At 48.0% G+C, this 23165-nt stretch overlaps 1 protein-coding gene across 1 annotated transcript in view; it reads left to right on the top strand.

Annotated features, from left to right (window-relative positions):
• SYNE1 (spectrin repeat containing nuclear envelope protein 1) overlaps window positions 1–23165 on the top strand; it is a 2361447-nt gene that overhangs the window by 926550 nt on the left and 1411732 nt on the right. The window contains exons 55-56 of the mRNA XM_078648775.1: window positions 21407–21543; window positions 21784–21961. Of these exons, the coding sequence (XP_078504901.1) occupies window positions 21407–21543; window positions 21784–21961 (315 nt within the window). The remainder of the gene's footprint in view (window positions 1–21406; window positions 21544–21783; window positions 21962–23165) is intronic.

Below are 23165 nucleotides of genomic sequence, written 5' to 3'. Positions count from 1 at the left end.
ACTATCTGAGTGAGGTAAGGAGGGATGAGGAATAGGGCAATATTTTTCACCATCTTGGCATGAATAGGGTCAGCAAAGTGAGAGAAACGCTTGATTGCTCAGATCGTGTTTTCCAGTGCAGATTCGCTTAGCTGTTCGGAATAGCACCGAACTTCTTTGGAGTTGCCAGACAGTTTTTCCTGAGGAAGAGTCTGAATGGCTTTTGCCTATTTTTGTGCTTCATTATACCTGCTCTAAGGAGGGGACCGGGGCCTGGGCTGAAGCACTGGTGATGCCTAGATAGAGGTAGTGGTCAATTTTCTCACTTCACGGATTCCAAAGATGATGAATAAAGGCTCTGTACAACGATTTGCTGGATATTACTAGCAACACTGACACAATTAGTGTTGCCTAAATCTGTGGCAGCTTTAGAATTGTTCTGTAATTTTTAAGTAGTAACTATATCACTGTCAAAACAAGGAACCATCCTAGTCCAAAGTTACACACATTTAACATTATTTGCACAGACCAGCTCTATCCACCTATCCTTCTTTAAGATGCTACTGCCATTTACTACTAAGAGAGGGCATCAGTGTGAATCCAAGGACACAGTGGAGCTTTTTGTCTGCTTTGTGAAAGACCTGTTGATTTTTAGTATTATTAGTTCATCCGAGTGGATCCAAAACATGTAGTGACTGAGTGAATGAATGTATGTCCTGTCTTTTATGGGCGTATTTCAGAAAGACACATGACCATAATGCCTATACATAAAGGAGGCAAAAGTGAATGAGGGAATAAATGAGTGACTCCTTGATAGATGTTTGTAGCAGGGAATTTGATAGAGGAACATCATTATCGCAGAGAAACAAAGTGGCAAAAAGGTACACACACAATTGTAATCTTCTCTTAGCATTTTTAATCCCAATGCGTTTCTTTCCAGGCTGATGTCTTGTCATGTTTGGTGTTTTTATAGTTCAAAGAGGGCACTCAAAAAGATTTAAAGCAACTCTTGTCCTGTTTAGTATCTATTGCCAACCTTAGTAGCCCATCGGGTGTAACAAGCACATAGCCGGGCCAATATGGAGAGTTCCCTCTTTAAATCAATGTATTTGAGTTCATTCCAGCCACAGATGATCTTCAGAGTGCACAGGTAGCATATAGATGCAATTTTTAACTACTGACCCGAGCAGGGCCCCACCAGATCTTCGGAGACCATTGGATTGAGAAGCAAGTGAGAAGTCCTAGTGGACTGTTGCCATCGGAAATACAGGTACCAGAAACTACTCCAGGCGTACTGTATTTCTGTGTGTTAATTTTTATGACTTGGCTTTGAGGAAGATGGGAAGTCAAACATTAAAGGCTTACTCCTTGGTTGACGTGAGGTAGAAACCAAGATGCAATGCAGACCTAAATAGCACACAATAAATAGATTTTCAGTCTTTTAGAGACACATTGGAGATAATGCTTACTTCCTTGTCCTGTTTGTACACAGGCAGACTGTTCATACAGTTCAATATTATGAACAATTAGCCTAAACAAACCTTAGCATTGTATATTAATATCACCCGATCCATGTCATATTCCATGTCTGGATGTCTCTGGTCATCATAGCCTTCCAGCATTAGTTGCATCTAAGGTCTGGTGCCTGATTTCAGTAATACACAAAAGACTATAGTGCTTAAAATAACTTGTTTTCTCTGTCAAGAGATGACCGTTGTAGGAAAGTGCCATCTAACTATTCATTTCAGCTTTGTGACAGACCAGCGATATGTTTTTTGCACAGGTAACCTGTGTCACAAGTCTAATAGCAGGTGCTCTACTTGACTTTTATTATGGCTAACACACTGATCTGTAGGGGTCGACCCAAAGTACAGCACCTTTTCAAATTGTTGATTACTGTGTCCATGTCCAAGCCACAGCTTGGCTAGCATTTAGCGCCAGCTTATTGATAGTTATGGGTAAAGGCCTTTTTTTACCTGCATCCTAATGTGGGAAGACTGCCTACTGTCTCTTCACAATCTTACCTATATAGTGTGTCCTGACTGAACGCTCTTCTGTCCCCTTAGCTTGAGAGGTATCTAGGAGGAGTGCTTGGTTACATGTGGAGTGGTGCTCTCCAGTATGGGGGTCCTCTTTGTAGGGTACTATACTGGGACAATGGGAACTCAGAAATATATGCTGTCCATTCTTTGATTGGTATCCCACCACATTGCTCTCTTATCAGCAGAATCCCCAGCCTTTAGCTAGATGATGTGGGTCTAGGTCTATATTTACATCCACATCAGTGGAGAAGGGGGATTTCCATAAGTTCATCTTCCTTGGATCAAACCAGTCCCAGAAGGAAAACCTGTGGCACGAGGAAAGAAACACTTGGAAAACAAGCTGTGTCATGATCCCTGACAACCACATCACCAATCACCAAAGCAGAATCCTGGCTTTACATCACTCATCCCCCTTGCCCAGCTCAGGCAAGAGAGCTCAACCTGGTAAAACTCTCTAAGTAGTGGTGTAGGAAAGCAGGAGCGTCTTGGTCATTCTTGGCAAACTTTGAACATCCTTGGCATTATGGTCTTTCACAGTCATTACGATGTCCCTGGCATTATATTTACCATTCTTGACATATTGGGAACTTCTTCTCCTAGGCAAAGCGATGGCCAGCCTTGAAAAAATGGTGGTATGATGTGGTTGGAGAGTATCGTTATCAGAATATCATCTGACATATCTATCATGCCTTAAATATCATTTACAAAAGTATCACCTCATTGGGGTTAAATAATAGAAAATCTTCCACCAGTGGGACAGTGTTTTTGTAAAGGATGTTCAGGATACATAATTTATCTCAGGTGTGGGCATTCTTGGCATAATAAAGGTAAAACGTAGCATTAAGGTTATTATTGACATATTGTGTGCATCCTTGGCATTATGCTACCCAGTCCTGGCATAATGGTTCTGTTCTTAACAAATTGTATGATTTCTTTGTACCATGGAGGCCATCACTGATAGGTGACCGTCATACATAGGTATGTGAGGTCATCCGTGAGAAGTGATTTTCGTACGTAGGCATGTAAGTACTTGATGAATCGACAAGCTGATGTTTGTGTGAATTGAGTTTGTTTATTTAAAGCAAAAATAATTTATTTGAAAGTAAAATGTATATATCTTTCTAGAAACACGTTAGTTATAGATTCCTTACCTTAGAATTACTCCCCAGGCATCAGACTGGATCCGGAAAGTGTTTTCGTCAGCAGTACCTCTGCGCATCGGAAGGTGGCATTGGCCGGCTCTGTGCCCATTGTTGGCATTGTGTCGCCGAGATGACGTCACGGTAGATACTTGGACGCCACCCTCGCACGCTGACGTCAGTTCTTTCTTTTTCTGCGCCAGCCAGCGCAGATCCTGGAAAAGCAGTACCTCCAGTCACTTTTTGACTGACTTTTTTCTTGACTTTTGTCGACTTCTTCGAGTCTTTGACTCCTGGTGCATTAGGGATGCCCGGCTTCAAGCTATGCGGTTCCTGTCATTGGATGATGTCAGTGACAGATCCGCGCTGCGTGTGCCTCTTTAGTCTAGAGCGCGACCACGACCCCAAGTCGACTTTGCGGGAGCGGTCCCGAAAGCTGCTTGTGCTCCTGTAGTCGGCTGCATGCCATTCGAGGTCCCGGTCACGAGGGTGGTTGAGGGACCGGTCGCGGAGCCACCACCATTCATCCAAGTCTTCGAAGTCTTCACACTCGGGGTCGGGTAAGTCGAAGCATAAGAAGAAGTCTAAGATGCATCATCGCTCTTTGACTTCTCCTCATCAGTCGGCCGACCCGACAAGGGATGTGGGTGGTGCCCCTCCCACGGCTCTGCGCGCGGAGCCTGAAGAGTCAACTCCACGTTTCCCTCCTTTTCCGGGACCCGGAGTGACTCCCGCCCAGCTTCGTACATTCTACGAGGCAATGCATGCCACCTTTGGGCGGCCCGAACCCGCGGCGCGCCGTCGGGCCCCGCAGACTCAGTTGGGGGGCCTAGGCCTTCTTTGCCGATGGCTCCGGCCCTATCACGGCAGGCCCCCCTTGGATCCAGGCCTGGATCCGGATCTGCGCCGGTTGACCTGATTACGCCTCCACCGATGTCGCTTCCTCCGGCACCACTACTGTGTTCAGCGCCGGTCGGCCCCCCGTCGTGGACCCGGAGCCAGACCGGCATTGCCGGATCCGGCATCGAGTGGGGTTTTTGTGAGCCTGTTCACTCCTGGGGTCCCTTTTTCGACTAGAATGGCCCCCAGAGGATGTGGAGGAGGACTGGGAGGGGTCAGGTGATCCTCTGACCGACCAGTTGGATGAACAGGACTGGAGAGAGGAACTGAGGGATGCCAGTGGTCTCAACACCTCCTTGACCTTGGCATGTCGTCTCCTCCTACCGTAGCTATGGAGGAGGGAGCGTCATACGCAGTGGTGTTGCATAGGGTGGCCAAGGCTCTCAACTTTGAGCTTCCTACAGTGGCAGTCAGGACTAACCTCCTGACAGAGGTGCTTCAACCAGCTGCAAGCTCTTCGGAGCACTTGCTGCCATTTAATGTGTCCCTCACCGTTATTCCCACTCGGTGTGGGATATGGTCCCACAGGTGCTTCCTCAGTGTCCGGAGGAGGCCTGGGGAGTGCTCTCCCAGGCTGTCGCCGCCGGGAGAAATGCGTCAAAGTTTACTATCCATTGTAGACCGGACACCGACGACTCTCTGTGCAGGACCATTTCAATGTCAGTAACACTTCGTCGCTAAGCCTGGATGAGATCGACTAGCTTGTCAGGGGATGTCCAGAACACCTTGATGGACATGCCCTTTGATGGCCGTCGCCTTTTTGGTGACAAAGCAGACCGCGCTCTAGAGCGTTTCAAGGGGTCACGGTCTATGGCCATGTCCATGGCCCTCTCCACCTGCCCTGTGCAGTCTGCTTTACGCCCCTTTTGTGGCAATGGGAAGGGTGCCTCGCCATGTCCCCCTAGAGCCACAAGCCGCAGCAAGGTACCCAACCATTGCGTGGCCGGGGACATGGGAACAACCGTTGTGGTTCCGGGGGCCAGCGGGCAGGCCAGTCTACCAACCCCCCACCCTCTGCAGCAGCCTCCAAACCCACCTAGTCGGACCTTAAAGGCCCATCAAACACCTGTGGGCGGCAGGATTCGCCATAACCTCCCCCACTGGCGCACCATCACGTTGGACAGGTGGTTTTTGCAAATAGTCCGAAGGGGCTTCTCCCTCCCCTTCAAGACTACCCCTCCAGCCATGCCACTGAGATACTACCGCATGTTGGAGGATCATCTGGCCCTTCCCCAGCAGGAAGTAACGGCTCTCTTGGCCAAGGGAGCCATTGAGCGTGTTCCTGTCCCAGAAGTAGGTTGTGGTTGTTACTCCCACTACTTTCTGGTCCCCAAGAAGGACAAGGGCCTGCATCCTATCTTGGATCTCCGGGACGCTTATTTTAAGTTCAGTTCAAAAACCTTTATTTCGGTCACTAGGACCATAAAAGCATACAAAGATAAAAATAACTGCATATAAATTTAAAACATTCAGAACAATGCAAATGGGACCAATTCCATCAAAGGGGATTTGGGTACACATGAGGACATAGTATTTCCATTACTAAAGTACAGCACTAAAGTGAAAGTGAAAGGAAAAAAACACACCATAGGCAGAGTTACCAGATAGTGGATCAAATTCATTTAGTGTAAATAAATAAACCCAATGCATAACACAAAACAGCGGTATTGTAATAAATAATTAAAACCACAAGTTAAAAAACAAACAAAAAACTACATTGATCATAAAACTTCTAAAAGCTGTTTCCCATTACGATAGTCTATGCATTGGACACTTGTGTTGGTACTGCAGTCAGGCTAACATCTTTTATTGTTTTTCCTTTTGTAGGAAGGCCCATCTCCTCCGCCACATTGCATTTAGAAACCGAGAGACAGAAAAAACAATGGGCTTGGAGGTATCGTACGTAAAAACTCTGAATGCTGCCATACATTGCACAAACCCCAGATTCCGACACAATTGTAGAGTCCAAAACCTTCTTGGTGCTTTATACCCGGGACAAAATAATAGAACATGCAGTTCAGACTCCTCCTGGTTATTACAGGCAGGGCACCCACTTAGGGGCAGACCAGCCCATTTAGAAGTGAAGACCCGGAGTGGTAGGGTACTGTATCTGAACTGCACATATAATTTCCTTGCTGTGGGGGGTAGGATGTCATCCAAAAAGGGTTCTAATTTGTAGTCCTCCTTAACAATGAGGAACTGTGTAGTTAAAGCACCTAATTTCGGATTTACCTGGATGGCCTCGAGCTTTTGAGTTCGATACATTCTCAAGAGTCCAGCTCGAGAAACCAAAAAGCTGGTTTCTTCAGGATTACTCCAAAGGGTTGGTTTGCCTATCCTTACACATAGGTGCCTTACATGCGCGAACCAAGGAACTTTTTTTAATACCCCTGGATAGGCTAGTAGGTCCTTGGTTTCCGCTTGGTTCTCAGCTAATTCTGGGGTCACCCAAGGCCTACGCCAAAAAGGTAAGGGTCGTAAAGGCAGCCTCATCTTCGATCGGGGCAATACCTATATCTAGCTGCAAGGGGATTAACGGGGCAGAGGAACAGTGACCCCAGAGTTCAGCCCCATACAGCTCGGCTCCCCTCGCTTGCGCCCTATAAATCTCAATGGCAGGGGCAATGGGCTTGATAGTCGATTCCCTTACCAATTTAGCTATGCCCCCGGAGGTCTGGGCTAATTTTAGCTTGGCTTTAGCTATTTAGGGCGCCCACTCCATGTTTTCAGTAAGGGTGACGCCCAAATAGTCGAATACAGAAACCCTTTTTAGTGCAATGCCATTTAGTTGGGGATTTGAACGTATTTTCTTGGGCGGATTAACTACCATGAATTTAGTTTTCATGGTGTTGATCACCAGGCCCCTATTATTACAAAAGATGAAAAACCTATCCAGTATCCTCTGAATCCTCATCGGCATCTTAGACATCAAGAGAGTGTCATCAGCAATCATCAATGCTGGTACCTTTGAGTTTGCTAGCTTAGGGGCATCGTTGTTTTCAACATCTGAAAGTTGTGCAATGAGTGTGTTGACAAAGAGGCAAAACAGGGTTGGTGCAAGCACACAACCCTGTCTCACTCCTCTGTCAACTGGGAGTCTGTTGGTTAATTCTCCACCCCTGCCACATCTTACTTGGGCATAAGTGGCCTCATGCAGCTTGATAAGCATGCTGAGCAAATAGGGGGGAATCCCCAGTTCTCTTAGCACCCCCAAAGTTTAGTTCTGGGGACCAGATCAAAAGTCGTTTTCAGGTCCACAAAAATCAAAAAAGAGGCTGCCACCCTCAATTGATGCCGTCTTCTAAACAAAAAGTTGGAGTCTATATATTTGGTCTATAGTGGAGGTGTTCTTCCTGAATCCGGCTTGGTAGGGGCTTATAATGTCATTCTCTTGCAACCAACTCTGGATTTGATCTAATAGTACCTGTGCAAAAATGTTTATGTGACATCGATCAAACTGATCGGTCTGTAGTTTGCAGGGTATAGAGGAGAGCCCTTTTTGAAGACTGGGACAATTTCTGCCCCCGCCCAGGTCTCGGGGATTGGCATGCCATTCATAATGGGGCTAAATAACACAGAGAGATAGGGGCCCCTGATGTATGGTTCCTCCTGGAACAAATCCCCTGGCAACCTAACTAGACCAGGTACTTTGCCTGCTGGTAATTTCTCAATTGCCGAGATAATCTCACAGAGGGTTATCCCAACAGCCACCTCATTGGCGTGGCTAGGGGCAGTAGCAGGTGAGTTCTGTGCCCACCCGCTAACTGAACCCAAGTCACCTAGGGGAGCTCTATGGTTAATAGAGTGTGGGTCCCGATCAGTTTCTACAGCATACAGTGCCCGAAAATGATCTGCCCTTATTTCTGCTGGAATAGTAGGTTCAACCACTGGGTTACCCTCCCTACTACCTGACTATAGCCTAGAATTCTCTCATGTCCCGGTTCAGTAGGGCGGTTTTAATGTCCACACATTTGTTCTCTTCCCAGGACAGCTTTGCTCCGGAAACAACTTCTTCATAATGAACTCTCTTATTTTTAGTTAATGGCTTGTTTTTATCTTTAATGGCCACTAACAGCGCCTGTTTGGCCTTACGACAGTTATCATTAAACCACATATGGGTTTCCATTTTTGTTTTTCTAGGGCGTACTATCGAATAAAAAAAATCGGCTTGTTTTGTTGTCAAATTCTTGTGGAGTACCACAACCTGCTTAATATGGGCTTATTTTCACCCCCCCGTCCTGCCGGCCCATCGCCGTTGCCTGCGGTACATGGTAGGCCACGAGCATTTTCAATTTATCGTGCTCCACTTTGGCCTTACCAGCGCCCCTCAGGCGTTCATGAAAGTGGTGGCGGTGGTTGCAGCTCATCTGCGCAGATCAGGGATTTCGGTCTTCCACCTATCTCGACCACTGGCTGTTGAAGGCGGGCTCGCCCCAGACAGTTGTCTCCCACCTCCAGACTACGGCTGATCTCCTGCATTTGCTGGGGTTCTCCATCAATGGGCCGAAGTCACACCTGATTGCCTCTAATAAGTTCCTCTTCATCAGAGCGGTTCTGGACACGATGCAGTTTCGGGTCTATCCTCCCGAACAGCGAGTCCGGGATATTCAGGCTATGATTCCGATCTTTCAGCCTCTATCCCGGGTTTCGGTCAGAATGACTCTGAGGCTGCCGGGTCTCATGGCCTCCTGCATCCTGCTGGTCGATCAGGCCAGGTGGCATATGCGGGCTCTGCAGTGGGACCTTAAGTTCCAGTGGGCGCAGCATCAGGGGAACCTGCCCAATTGCGTCCAGAACTCAGAGGGCACTGCACGACAGCTGCAGTGGTGGCTCACGAACCAGGATTGGGTCAATGGCAGATCCCTCTCCCTTCCTCAACCAGACCACACTGTGGTGATGGACGCATCCCACATGGTAGAGGCGGAGATCAGAAGCCTCTGGTCTCCGGCGGAGTCCGGGCTCCACATCAACCCTCTGGAGCCCAGGGTGATTCGTCTTGCACTAAAAGCATTCCTTCCCTCTTTCCGGGGAAGAGTGGTGCAGGTGTTCACAGACAACACCACTGCCATGTGGTACTGCAACAAACAGGGTGGGGTGGGGTCGTGGACTCTATGTCAAGAGGCCCTCCGCCTCTGGACATGGCTGGAACATCAGGGCGTATCCCTGGTGGTTCAACACCTGGCAGGTTCTCTTAATGCCAGGGTGGACGACCTCAGCCACAGGTGCATGATGGATCACGAATGGAGGCTTCACTCGCAGGTGGTTCAAGCTCTCTTTCAACAGTAGGGAGAGCCTTGGTTAGATCTATTCGCCACTGAAGAGAACGCGCAATGTCAGCAATTCTTCACATTGGAATTTCCAGGAGGCACTCGCTAGGCAACGCTTTTTGTCGCGAGTGGAGTTGCGGTCTGTTGTACGCCTTTCCGCCTACACCCCTTCTGCCCAGAGTGCTGAAGAAGATCAGGCATGACCGGGCCCAAGTCATTCTTGTGGCGCTGGATTGGGCATGGAGAGTGGTATCCCGAGCTGCTCAACATAGCCATCGATCCTCTGATCAGACTGCCTCTTCGGAAGGATCATCTGTCGCAGCAGCAGGGGACGGTCCTCCACCCCAACCTGTCCAGCCTCCACCTTCTTGCGTGGAGATTGAGGAGCGGTGCGGCAGTTGACGTCTTTTGACCTGCCCTCGGAAGTCTGTGCTATAATCTTGGCAGTCAGGCGCCCCTCCACTAAGACGGTATATGCCTGCTGGTGGAACAAGTTTTTGGCATGGTGAACAGCAAAGGCTGTGGATCCACTTTCTAGCCCTTTGTCTGTGGTTCTCTTGTTTCTTCTTTCTCAAGCCCAGTATTGCTCTGCTCTGGCCACTATCAAGGGCTATCTTTCGGCCATCTCTGCCTTCCTTCGGCTTCTAGATCTGCCTTCCCTTTTCAAGTCCCCGGCTGTAAGTCACTTCTTGAAAGGCATAACTCATCTCTTTCCTCCTATTCCCTTCATTATGCCTCAGTGGGACTGGAACCTGGTTTTAACTTATTTAATGTGCTCTCCCTTTGAGTCACTCCTCAACTGTCCTTTAAGACTCTTGATTCTCAAAACTGTGTTCCTGGTGGCCATCACCTCCGCCAGACGAGCGAGTGAGCTCTGGGCGATTTCTTCTAAGCCTCCTTTTCTCTTTGTGCATCTGGATAAGGTTGTCCTTAGGACTCGTCCATCCTTCCTGCCCAAGTTTATCACTGCCTTCCACATCGGGCAGACTATCACTTTGCCCACCTTCTTTCCGCCTCTGTATCCTTCGAAAGAGGCAGAGAGGCTCCACCATCTGGACCCAAAACGGGCACTTTCTTTCTATCTGGATCGCACGAAACAGTTCCGGGTGGATGACCAACACTTTGTTGGCTACGTGGGTGTCAAGAAAGGTTGGGCCGTACACAAGCAAACCATTTCTCGATGGGTCATTTTGTGTATAAAAGCATGCTATTCTCTGGCTAAAAAGGAGCTTCCAGTAGGCCTATGCGCCCATTCCACCAAGGCGACTGCAGCCACTACTGCCTTGGGAAGAGGACTTCCTCTACATGACATCAGTCAGGCAGCTACGTGGACATCACTGCACACGTTTATGAAACACTACTGTCTGGACAGCCACGTCCGGAGACACGGCTTCTTTGGCCGTTCTGTTCTCCAGAACCTTCTCATGTGATCTTGGTTCGCAGACCCACCACTGGGGTTGGTATTGCTGGGGTATCTATTCTAAGGTAAGGAAAATATAACTTACATGTTTCATTCAGATGAGCAAGTTACTTACCTTTGGTAACGATATATCTGTAAGAAACATTAGTTATAGATTCCTTACCGCCGCACCCATCCTCCCCATTCTACAACCTGATTTCTAGGGTTAAGGATATCCTATCAGGGCCCTAGTTTTGTGCACCAGTGGTCAGTGTCTTGCATGGCTCTGCGTTTCTGGCACAGAAAGTCGTGTACAGTACTGACGTCAGCATGCAAGGGCGGCGTATAAGTAGCTTCCGCGACGTCATCCCGGCGACATGACGCCAACGACGGACGCAGAGCCACCCAACGCCACCTTCCGACGCGCAAAGGTACTGCTGACGAAAAAACTTTCTGGATCCAGTCTGACGCCTGGGGGGTAATTCTAAGGTAAGAAATCTATAACTAACAGATATTTCATTACCGAAGGTAAGTAACTTGTTCTTTTAGAAACTGATAAGTTGATTTTTTTTTTTTAAACTCTTTATTTGCGACTGCAGTCAAACATTACATTGCTTTTACAGTTAGAATCTGCTACATACAGTCTTTTCATTTTTCTCCCATTAAACTTTGGCATCTGACTTGGTGACTCTCGTAAAAATAGTCAGATAGGTCGCCATCTTCGGCGAAGACATTAGTGTGTAATAACAAGAACTCTTTACAAATAGGTTCATATTGATAGCAGTACACCTTTCAGTAGTATGTATGCGACTTTGAACCCAATCCCCATCCCTCCCTCTATCCCTCCCTGTTTCGTACGTCTCCCGGCGTCTCGACACAACCTGTTCTACCAGCCTAGGCCTAGGAACTTCAGAAGGCAGACACTTCCAGATAACCGTGTCCATCTTCCCCTGGCATACCTGTACGCGACTCGGACAAGGCCCCGTTCATGGCCATCCCATCACCCTTCCAACAGTGCCTACTATGATGTCTACGCCTGAGAGGGCGTCAAATCCATGGCCTCTAGTTCTAACAACATCCGTTCCCAGTCTAGCGCAATCGGATGTTTCCGAAGTCCTCTCTCCTCCTCCCTGCGGAGAGCCATGCCCTCGGCCCTGCCCCACTTTAATAGTTCAGCTCGCCAGGTTTCTACAGTTGGGGGTCTAGCAGATTTCCACCTCATAGTCAGAGCCCTGACTGCCAACAACAATGCTAAGTCCCGGATCTTCAGCGGGGCCGTATGCCCTTTGGGTCTTTTCCTATGCCCGAGCAGGCAGGGCAACGCTCCCTCCGGAATCTGCATGCCCGTGACAGTGTGAAGTATGTGCCGGACCTGTCCCCAGTAGTCGCTTAAGCGTGGACAAGACCACAGCATGTGGAGAAGTCCGGCCTCGTCTGTCTGACACCGGGGACAGTGATGGGGAGAGGCAGGGAACATCCTGTGCAGTCTGTGTGGGGTAAGGTATGCCCTATGGAGCACCATAGCTTGGATACATTTGAATTTTACATTTCTGGACACTCTCCTAGGGTGTTCCAGGACAGCCTTCCAGGCTCCATCTGTCATAACCTCTCCCGTGTCCAATGTCCAGGTGTTCCTAAGTGGGGCAAGGGGCGTAGCGGCGTGTTCCCTAATGCCAGTGTATAACCACCGTACCAGGTGTGCCCCCGTCCCCATGTAATGAAGGAGGTGCACCAGTTCGCGTTGTTCGGGTCTACTGCGCTGTGGGGCCCATGTGTTCCGTACGTAGTGTGTCGCGTTGGCATGTAGAAGGTATAGTCGTGGTGGAGCTCCCATAGCCTGTACAAAGGAAGCGTGATCCAACAGCGTGTCATCTCCGAACAGATCCCCCACTCTATTCACTCCTGCATCCGTCCAGGGTCGTAATCTGCGGTGAGACAGTCGCCCTTGCGGTGTCGGGATTCCCAACAGGGGGATATTGTCGGCATAAGGCGGGGTCATTGACGTGTACGCCAAAGCTTTCCGCCAGCATGTCAGGGCGGTATGCAAGAGGGGGTGACAGTCTTGGGGTAGCTTGGTTTTGGTTAACAGAAGGGAGTGCAGCTCTCCGTGCTCCAACCGATCGCTAGTGTAATCAATTTCGTGTAAATTTCTACCCGCCGCCCACCTTCATAGCCATTATAATTGACTCGCGTAGTAATATATCCACGGAAGTCCGGCACGCCAAGGCCTCCACATCGGGTGCCTAATTGAAGTTTTTTGAGGCTCACTCTCCGTCGCCCATTGCCCCAGATGAGGGCGATCAATAGCGTATTCAGTGTAGTGAATATGTGTTGCGGCAGGAGAACAGGTAGGTTTACAAAGTAATAAAGCATGCGGGGGAGCATAACCATTTTAGAGACAGCGATTCTGCCCATGACAGACAATGGTAGAGACGTCCAGAACTGCACACTACTACGCAGACCATTAATGGCTCGCCGAATATTGCCTTCTATCTGGTCGTCCGCACGCCTATAGACATTTATGCCCAAGTACTTGATTGTGGTCTGCGCTATCATGATTTGGGAGGTGCCAAATTGTATGTGGGTAGGCCGGTGTCCTTCGTGAAAGTAAAATCCGACCGATTTTGCTGGATTGATCGCCAGCCCCGACACCGCCGCAAACCGGTCAAAGATAGTCGCTAGGGCCGAGTGGCTCTCCTCCAGGTCTCGGAAATACAATAGGATGTCATCGGTGTAAATTGATACCAGATTGTGCGTTCCTCTGATGGAAATGCCCATCTCAGCCATCCTGGTCCAGAGGGCGATCGCCAGGGGCTCAAGTGTCAGGACAAACAGTAGGGGCGACAGCGGGCAACCTTGTCGAGTGCCTCGGTAAATGTCATAGCTAGAGGAGAGGTGGTGGCCTGTGCGCGCCCGAGCCGTTGGGCTTGTGTACAACAACCGGATCCATCGTATCAGGGAGTCGGGAAGGCCAAAACGTCTCAGGACCTCAAACATGAATGTCCAGGCCAGTGAGTCAAAGGCCTCTCGGAGATCCAGTGCGATGCAGCCGACCCGAGGGAGAGTTGGTGGTGTAGCAGCCATAAGGGCGTGGAGCCTCCTCGTGTTTTGGGACGTACTCCTTCCCGGCAGGAAGCCGCACTGGTCCGGATGTATTAAGGCCGGGAGATGGGCGTGTATTCGCAGAGCTATGGCTTTACTAAGTATTTTATACTCCGTAGAGAGCATTGATAGGGGTCTGTAGTTAGCTATATCAAGGGTATCCCTACCAGGTTTTGGGATTGAAATAACCGAAGCCTGCATCGTTGAAATAGGCTGGTGGCCAGATTCATAGGATATCTTAAAGATGTTCTCCAGGACGGGTACCAGGGTAGCAGAGTAGGTTTGATAAAACTCTACTGCCAATCCGTCCTGACCAGGTGTCTTACCCCGGTTGAGGGATCGAATGGCCACCTTGATCTCCTGTTGCGTGATGGGTCCGTCCGTTTCCGCCTGTACAGCTTGGGACAGAACCGGGAAGGGTAGATCCCTCATAAATTCTATCATTTCCTCTCGGTTTTCCTCGAGAGGGGAGGCATATAGCATACTCAGATGGTCCCTGAAAGCGTCATTTATGGTGGTCTGTGTAGATATCAGTTCCCCTGTGCTGTTCCTGATCTGTGTAATCACCGGGGCCTCAGGGCTGTCACGCACTAGCCGAACCAGTAAGGCACCCGATCTGTCTGATTCCGCCTGTTGTCGCCGTAAATAGTCTTTGTAATCAATGACTCTCAGTGTCTCTAAGAGGTCGGCATGTTCTATATTACTCAGTTGGAGTTCCCCTCTACGGTCGGGGTTTTCACCCACCGCGGACTCCAGGGTCTTTAGGCGTTTCTCCACGTCACACAATTTTCTGTGGATTTCCTCCCTAGCCCCCACCGTCTGGCCGATGGCCGCTCCCCTTATCACTGCCTTCATAGCGTCCCACGCCAACAAGTTAGAGGTCGCCGAATTCCAATTTTCCCGGAAGTAATTGTCTAAGGTGTCCGACAAGGATGCGCGGAAGGGGCCGTCCTCCAGCAGTAGCGGGTTAAGTCTCCAAGTTGGTACTGGGGATGGCACCCGTCCCCAATGCAAGTCAAGTGTCAGAGGTCTACGGTCGGAGAAGGTTTTAGCCAAGTAATCTGAGGACGTGCATTTGGACATCAGTGTGGTAGTGCACAAGAACCTATCTAGTCAGGTATGTAAGGCATGCACCGGGGAATAGTAGGAATATTCTCTGTGTGTTGGGTGAAGTGTTCGCCATGTATCCGTCAGTCCCCAGCCCTGGAGCCAAGCCCTATAGGAGTCCGCCAGTCTGCACACACCCGTCGTTTGGAGGGGAGGGTGCGACCTATCCAGGTCCACATCTAGAACCATATTCCAGTCCCCTCCCAAAATCCAAGGTATGTCTGCCCAGTCAGCCAGTGCTCGCCCCACCCTCGCCAGGAATGTGTCTTGGTCAAAATTCGGGGCGTATATACTGCCCAGTACAACCAGTTCGCCGTCCAGTGTGCCTTTCACTAGAATATATCTACCCTGGTCGGGGGGGAGAAAAGGGGGGGTTACCCAGGTCCTGCTCTCGTTACCATCAGTCCCAACGAACCCAACTTATAAAGGTCTATTAAAGCAGGACAAGACAGTACAACCATCGTGGAAGAGACATGCACTGTGGAGTGTAGGATCGACCCTCAATTATCACAGAACGTGCATCACTCCAGTTTGCCCAAGTCCCGCCCCCTCCTCCCCATACCCCTCAATCCCTGAAAGACATCATTAAAGGATATCAGTAAACATCACAGGTTAATTCGAAGTGGGCCATCACCCTTGGCCATTATCCAGTAGTTCGTCCGCCGCTCTCGGCGTTACAGTTGGGAACAGGACCACGCTGTGTTCTGAATCAGAGTGCAAGGTACTGTCTTCGTGTCTGTGGTAATTATTTTGTGTTCATCTCGAAAAGAGCCCACCATGTTGACTGCTGTCATCAGGTCTTCCTTCTGCTGTGCAATAGAGGGCTTGCGTCGTCTCTGCTGCGCAGACGGTGAGGGGGAAGCCCTTCTCGTACAATCCGAATCATTCCCGGAGCCGCCGGACGCTTCCTTTTGGGCCGTCTCGATATCGATCACCTCCAGCCACTCCTCCACGTCAGTGGGGCTCTCGAAGAAATGAGTCTTGTTGTCGTGGATTATCTTGAGGCGGGCCGGGAACAATAGGGCATACCGCAGGTTTGCCGCCCGGAGCTTCCTCTTGACCGCAAAATAGGAGGACCGTTGTCTTTGCACCTGATTAGTGTAGTCCGGGTACAATGAAATTCGCTGGTTTTCATACTCGATGACCGATTTCTCCCGGGCTCTCCGAAGGAGCATGTCCCTGTCCCGATAGTTCAGGATCTTTACGATCAACGGGCGCGGCGGCAATCCCGGTTTAGGCCGCCCCGTAGGAATCCGGTGTGCCTCTCTCCGGGGCAACATGGTCACGGAACCACTGCTCCATGAACTCCGTTGCACGGGATCCCTCACTGCGTTCCGGAAGCCCAATGACGCGGACGTTATTGCGTCTATTACGCCCTTCAGTATCCTCCACGCGTTCCATAAGGGTTGTTACCTGTTCCTGCAGTTGTTTGATGGAGGTAGTATGATCTGTTACTGTCGGGGTTATTTCCGCCAGCTTCACCCCCTGGTCCTACACTTTGTCAGCCAATTTACAGTGATCAGCCTTTAGGAGTGAGAGATTAGTAGTGAGGGCACCCAGCTGTGTTTTCATGGCGAGTCTAGAGTCCCTAATCTCTTGCAGTATCAAATCCAGTTTATCAGGCTGTTGGTCCCCAACAGGAACCTGGTCCGGTGGTGTTAGGGTGGGTCCTTCCAACGCGGCCCCCGAGGCTTGTCCCATCGCCGCTGAACCATCCCTCCCGTTCAGTATCCGAGCCCCCTTCCGGACCATGACTGCCTCAGCCAGTCGTATTCAGCAATCGGGGGAGGGTGTCCCCGTGAGGGGGGCACGTCGGGCAGTTCCAGTCGTCGCCCTCCCGGCAAATACCCGGGCATCAAAAGTGCGTCCCACCAGTCAGCATGGGAGGGGGTATCCCGGCTTCGAGGCAGTCAGGCCCCTGTCTCGGGGGGGCCAAGCAGAGGGTGGGGGGGAGGAAAGGAAACCAGGAGCAGCGACGTCCTCTCACTCACTCCCTGCAGGGCGCAGGGCAGGAGCTCAGACAGTCCCAGTATCCCTCTCAGTGTTCACAGCTATCGTGCCCCCACTCAGGTTCCGGCCCCAGGGAGTCTTCGTGACGGTCCACGATCAATGGCAGGTCCCCTTCAAATTTTAGTGGCTTCCCAAAATGTCCAGAGACGCGGGGAGGGAGAAAGAAGTGGAGGTGGGGGGGGAGGAGAGGACCGGGCACAGTATCAAGGGTCGCCCTCGAATGGTGGCCCCCCCCTCACCCCTCCTACCCCTCACCGGTCACTCAGTTCAGTGTGTAGACTCCACAGGGTCCCGAGTGTCGTCGCCGAGACAGTCTGGTCCTCTGGAGGTCTATTTCAGGGCAATGCCGGAGCTCCCGTCGCTGGTACCTCTCGGGTCAGTCACGCCCCAAACTCGAGGCCCCGGTCGTCCCCGAGGGAGTAGGCCGCAGCAGCGCCCAGCCGCGCAGCGTGTGCTCCTCTGCCCCCAACAGCTCCGAGGGCCCTCCGGGTACACAAGGGCAGCCACCGCCAGAATCGGGCCCCGCAAAGGGCCAAGCAGCACCCCCGGACCATTCCAGGTCGCGGGCAGGTCCGACCCGACTTAAACTCGAGGCTCCGGCTTCTATCAGGAGGTCAGGCCTCAGCAGCGCCGGGCCGCGTCTCACCGCCTCTCCAGCCGTTAGCGCCCTCAAACTCAGGCAGAGTCGTCAGGAAGACAAGTCAAAAGGGAATCCCTGGGATAAATTAGTTAGTCTGTAGTATATATAACCATACAGTTACACCATAGTACCTGAATTACAAGTTACCATAGATCACTGTTAAACGGGGCGAGATTTGTATAATGATTTCCACCAAGAAACAATATTTGTTAACAATCTAGCTTTTTATTAACATAGAAGAATCGCTAACAATAAAAACTACACATTTAAAATTTCAAAGGAACTTTCCCTGAAAAGTAAAAATTAATCAGCAAAATATTAATAGACAATAAAAAACAGTAAAGCATATAGGTACGTTGCTTATCACAGATTCAAAAATTATATTACCAAAGACAATACATAGTATAACGCAAAAAGACCCCCTTTAAAACAATGGCACTTGGATATTGTTACCACTCTGGATTTCCTGATCCACTAGTTACAGATGGCATATACACTACTACACACATGTGACAAGAATACATGTACATCCAGTGTGTTTGAGCTGAAGTGGATTCTTCTATAGAAATGCGTCGTCAGGAAGGTCAGCGCTCTCAGGGCTGCCCCCTCCGAAGCGTTTGTCGGCCCCGTGGAGGCCGTTTCAGGATGTCGACTTCCCGGCGGTACCGGAGCTCTAACAAACTCCGACCGCCATCATGGCCAGCTAGCCACGCCCCCAACTGATAAGTTGATGTTTGGGTACATAATGACTGCATTTCTAAAATGTATTGTAGCTGTTTTTGTTAATGAAAATTCATGCTGAGTTGAAGGAACTCATTATGTATGAGATAAAGTATCCCCTGCCATACATTATAAGGAAATTGCGAGTCATGGTTGAGTTCCATGACCCTTTAGAGAAATGAAGCTGAAAAATGAGTTCCATTATAAGGTTATGGAATACTAACTTGCAATATCCTTAACATATACAGCAAGGGGATACTTTATTCCTTAAAATACATGGCCACATCATCACCTTTTCCCCAAACTACTTAAATCCTTGGTGTGTAGCTCTTTCATATGAAAGAGAGCATGTTTGCAAACATTAAGAATAAAAAATAGAATCACTAGTACAAAATTGAACACACCCAAAAGGCTATTAGTTACTTGTTGCAAAAAGATATTAGATGCAGTTTAATACAAGCCAGGGTTTTTAAAAAAACGATGCAATAGAAACACGAAGAAAGACTTTCCTATGATTATCCAATGATTTAAAAAAAAATGTTGCCATAAATATCTATTTTCTGTGTGTCAGTGTACAGAAAGAAAAACAAAGTTTGCTTTCCTTCTATAAACAGCTTCTTTAATTATACTGTGTGTACCGAACTGCCTTTCCCCAAGGCGGCTGGTCCTGACAGCAGGCATAAATACGTCAGAAGCCAACTTTAATACGTTATTACAGTTGAGTTCTGATGTAATTTCTTTGTAATTGGCGACTCGGTGAGTCACAAGTTGCTGATTATAAGGAAATCAGAGATGAGTTTTTATGCAATGATTGCAGAATCCCATTTATGATAATATTATTTCAGTGATTCCAGTGAGTGCTTGCTTTTATTGCTGCTATGCTATGATACATGTGGTGCAGTTAATAATAATAATTGTTTTTGACATTGCTGTTGATAACTCTGCCTTGTGCTCTGAGGTGTTGACTACTGTTAATTGCATTGTTTGGTCTCTATTGTAATTTTGTATGACATAGTAATTAATGTAACAGCGATAATATTTGTTAGTACCCCATATCATTTGCATTGATCTTACAGTCCTCCAAAGTTATAAAAATGGAACTGCTTGTGCTGTACTTTGGCCAGCACCAAAGTCGGACCATAAAACAAATCAAACTCAAAGGGCCTGGTACTTGTGGGTGACTGTTTGTGGTCATAATATTGAATTGTGTGGGCTTATGTGGGACCCAAAGCAACCACACATTGCACTGTTGTCCAGTTGCAATTGAGGTGCTGTGATTTAGGGTTAGAATCTAGTTGCCCATTAAAGCATGGCATGATATGTCTGAAATTGCAAAGAAAAAAAATCCAATGGATGCAGAATATTGGCGATCAGCCTCGGCGAACAGGGCTAGGCTGCACAAAGAAGCAAATGGAAAAAAATGCATCTCTCTCAGGTTGGAAAAGGAATTATATAGGTTGTCACAACGTCAGGGAATGACACGGCTGGCCACGGAGATTCAGATTCACCACAGTTCTGCAGTGCTGACTGGAAGGTCCGTGTTGCTTCTGATCAGCAAGCACACTGCTGCGAGATGCCATCCACTTTTACCTGCTGGTCTTTGGCTCTGATCCTGCTGGCCAACTCCTCCCCTCAGCTGACTCTTCTTCTGCCACGGCAGGTCACAGAAACACGGAACTCTGGACTTCTCATATTGTTTTGGTGTTTAGAACGGAAAACCTGTTTAAGTTGCTGAATTCTATAAGGGACAAGTACTGGTACTGTATAAGCAAAGACATTCACATATACAAACTCTAATATAACAAAAGTTGCGGGGCAGCGCCAAGTGAATACTTATAGTAGATTGCTGTGTACAAAAATCCAATGCATGCAAGTCTCAAAGTGATCTGACCCTTACCTGTATTAGCTGCCCTAAGCTCACTCATCTGATTTAGGGGCACCTCTGGTGGCTTGTCACACATCACTAAAATATTGAATTTAGCAATATGTTCAGTCCGATAGTGTGACTGATATCAGTGCTTCATTGAAATTCCCATAGGTGAATACTTTTTTTGGAAGAGAACCAAAGTAGGAGAACATTGAAAAATTAACCATTTTTAGATCTGGAAATAGAGTTGCTTTTCTTAATTTGGTGAAATTGTTATGGATGCCGAGGGTACAATTCTAAACCGTCCACAGAGCAAAACTGAAAGCAAATAATTCATGGACAACACACACATACGCAAATATTTTTAACCACTCTTGTGTTTTTAATTGACTTTTATGGTGGAGAGAAATGGGGCAAATTCATTTTGCTCCATTTCTGCTGCTCGTGTATTATGGAATAACACAATGGGAAATGCTTATTGGATAACTTAGATACAGACAACGCAATGAGCAAAAATAGTGCAAATTGATTTGGCGACATTTTAGCTGCTTACATTAAAATAGCAGAGACTGCAACATTTTTATGTGCTATAAAAGTTCATTGTAAAGCATGCAGAAAAAATAGTGGAAAATGCATTTCCTTATTTTTCTCTCTTTTTTTTTTTTTACTGGTGCAAAAAGTAGCAAACAATATTTTCCAGGTTAGGTATTAACACTGTGACACTTGGAATGTAAGAACCCTATTCAAGATTAAGGAATTTGTAAAAATTTGCATTTCCCTCTTTAACAATAGCATTCTAAACTCATCACTTGGGTCACTCACTGTATGCTGCATGAACATTGATGATTTATTGGCAATTAAATGAAATCAAGATATTTCCAAATGTGACTGGACAGCTTGGCCAAGAAAGGGATTTGGAGCGTCTGAGGCTGCGTTCCAGGCTGCTTTTCTTCTGTCCATATGCGTGTCTGTTAAGCCAATTGACTGCTTTAGCATAATCTTCGAAGCATAGGTTTTACTTCCCTGGCGACGGCGACGTACCGCCGAAGCCACGATGGACATTAAAAGTATTCTGCACAGGAAATGACAATCAAGCAAAATCGTACCTGGATGTTATTTTGCTCGTAAGGCTGGATAATCGTCACTGCTGTCTATCATGAAACGTTGCATTTCCTCTCCATCGCCGGGCGTGCTATTCTAATCGGATGTGTTGTGTTTGGTGTTGTTCTAATAGGAAACCTTGAATGCTCTGACGGAGGCTGAACATATGACAGATGAGCTGAAGACTCAACTCAATGACCTTTGCAGATTTCCCAGAGACCTGAGTGTTTATTCGGTGAAGGTTTCTGGGTTTATAAAAGAATACAACAGGTAATCATTCCGCAGGTGGTGTTTTCTTTCAGTCTTTTTGTGTGTTTTGAGGTCAACTCTGTAATAATTTTGTATCTCAAGGTGAACTTTCAGCATTTTTGTCAGCAAGCATGACATCTGTACAGCTGTTCCCTTGAGACATTTCAGATTCCGATGCTTGGTGTAGAGCATCTTGTAGTGCTCGCATTGAATTGAATCGTAACTCCTTATTTCTGTTTGCGATTGTCCCGTATCTTCAAGGCTGTGCTTACAAGCATCGAAAGGCTGTCAGAACAAGGAGCAGGTCTTGGAGCAGAGATTCCGAACGGCATTCAGAGACTTCCAACAGTGGCTTATAAGTGCAAAAATCTCCACTGCCAAATGCTTTGACGTGCCTCAGAATATTACTGACGCATCCTCCAGTCTACAGAAGATACAGGTCAGTGCTCAGTGTTTCACTTTGCCCTAAGTTTATGGAAACATTATCACCTTTAGGTTATAATTAGCTATACAACTTCATAAGGAATTTGTCACACAACATGGGCCTAAATTAAGAATTTTTTCTTGCTAAATAATGATGTGCATAACTTACTGCTGGGTGGCCACTACAAGTCCTCATTATGAGCATGGCAGAGCTGTATCGCTGGGGAATTCAGCTCTGCTGTGGTACGAGTAGTCTGGTGTTTCTGAAATCAAGATCCCCAAACTTGATCCCAGTAAACCTCAGATCAGGGGTCAGGAGGTGCAGGCACAGCAAGTGCTTACCTGTTACCAAACATGTCTTCAGGAGAGCAGGCAGTGCTTCTCAAAGCCAGGCAACAGCCTGGTATTGTTTTGAGCATCCTACCCAAACTCTGTTGTCACCCAGTATTCACAGGTCCACATAGTTATTTTCCATTTAGGTGACTATAACTCATATTGCTGGAATTAGGTGATGGGATACCAAGGGTATCCCCACATCTTAATCTGACCAACTCAGGCTTAGGCCGTAGGAAGGTCATGGGTAGCACCATGAAAGCTCAAGAGTTTAAATTACAGTGAGGTAAAAACTTATAATAAAACTTCTTGCAGACATTTGAAATATACTGCACTAACCCCCCAACTTAGTGCCTGATTCTCAAAAGTTTAAGTGAAAAATGTGGACATTTGCTCCCTTACTCCTGTCTTTGGGGAAAATTTCCAGCTATATAAGTAATTCACTAAACATCACAGGAGTAGTCCTTTAAAAGTGTGCAGCATTTAAATGGTGCTTAATACCCCTATGTGGGGTGCTGAAGCTCCCGCCTGTGTGGGTATCAAACCACACCCTGTAGGGTATGTGATTGGAAGGATGTTGTCTTTGTTTTGATCCTATGTGGGGAGTTTTTCCATGCCGTGCATCATGCCCACCGAGGTACGGTTTTTTGTGTTATGGGATGCAGCGTGTAGCAGTGTAGTGGATGTTGAGTGGTCAAGCCTTGTGGCACCATTTTACACGAGTTGTATTTTGCGTATGATGAATGCGGTGGATCAAATGCAGGGCTCGACAAATCCACTTGCCGCATTTGCCAGGGAGGATTGATGAGGACGAGCTATTTTTAGGTTCTACTCGCCCTTTCTGGCGAGTAGGAAGACAAATAACTTTTGTCCTCTGTCTTTGAAAA

Source organism: Lissotriton helveticus, chromosome 6, assembly GCF_964261635.1.
Source record: "Lissotriton helveticus chromosome 6, aLisHel1.1, whole genome shotgun sequence".
Classification (NCBI taxonomy): Eukaryota; Metazoa; Chordata; class Amphibia; order Caudata; family Salamandridae; genus Lissotriton; species Lissotriton helveticus.
This window is presented reverse-complemented; position numbering and strand designations above follow the sequence as displayed.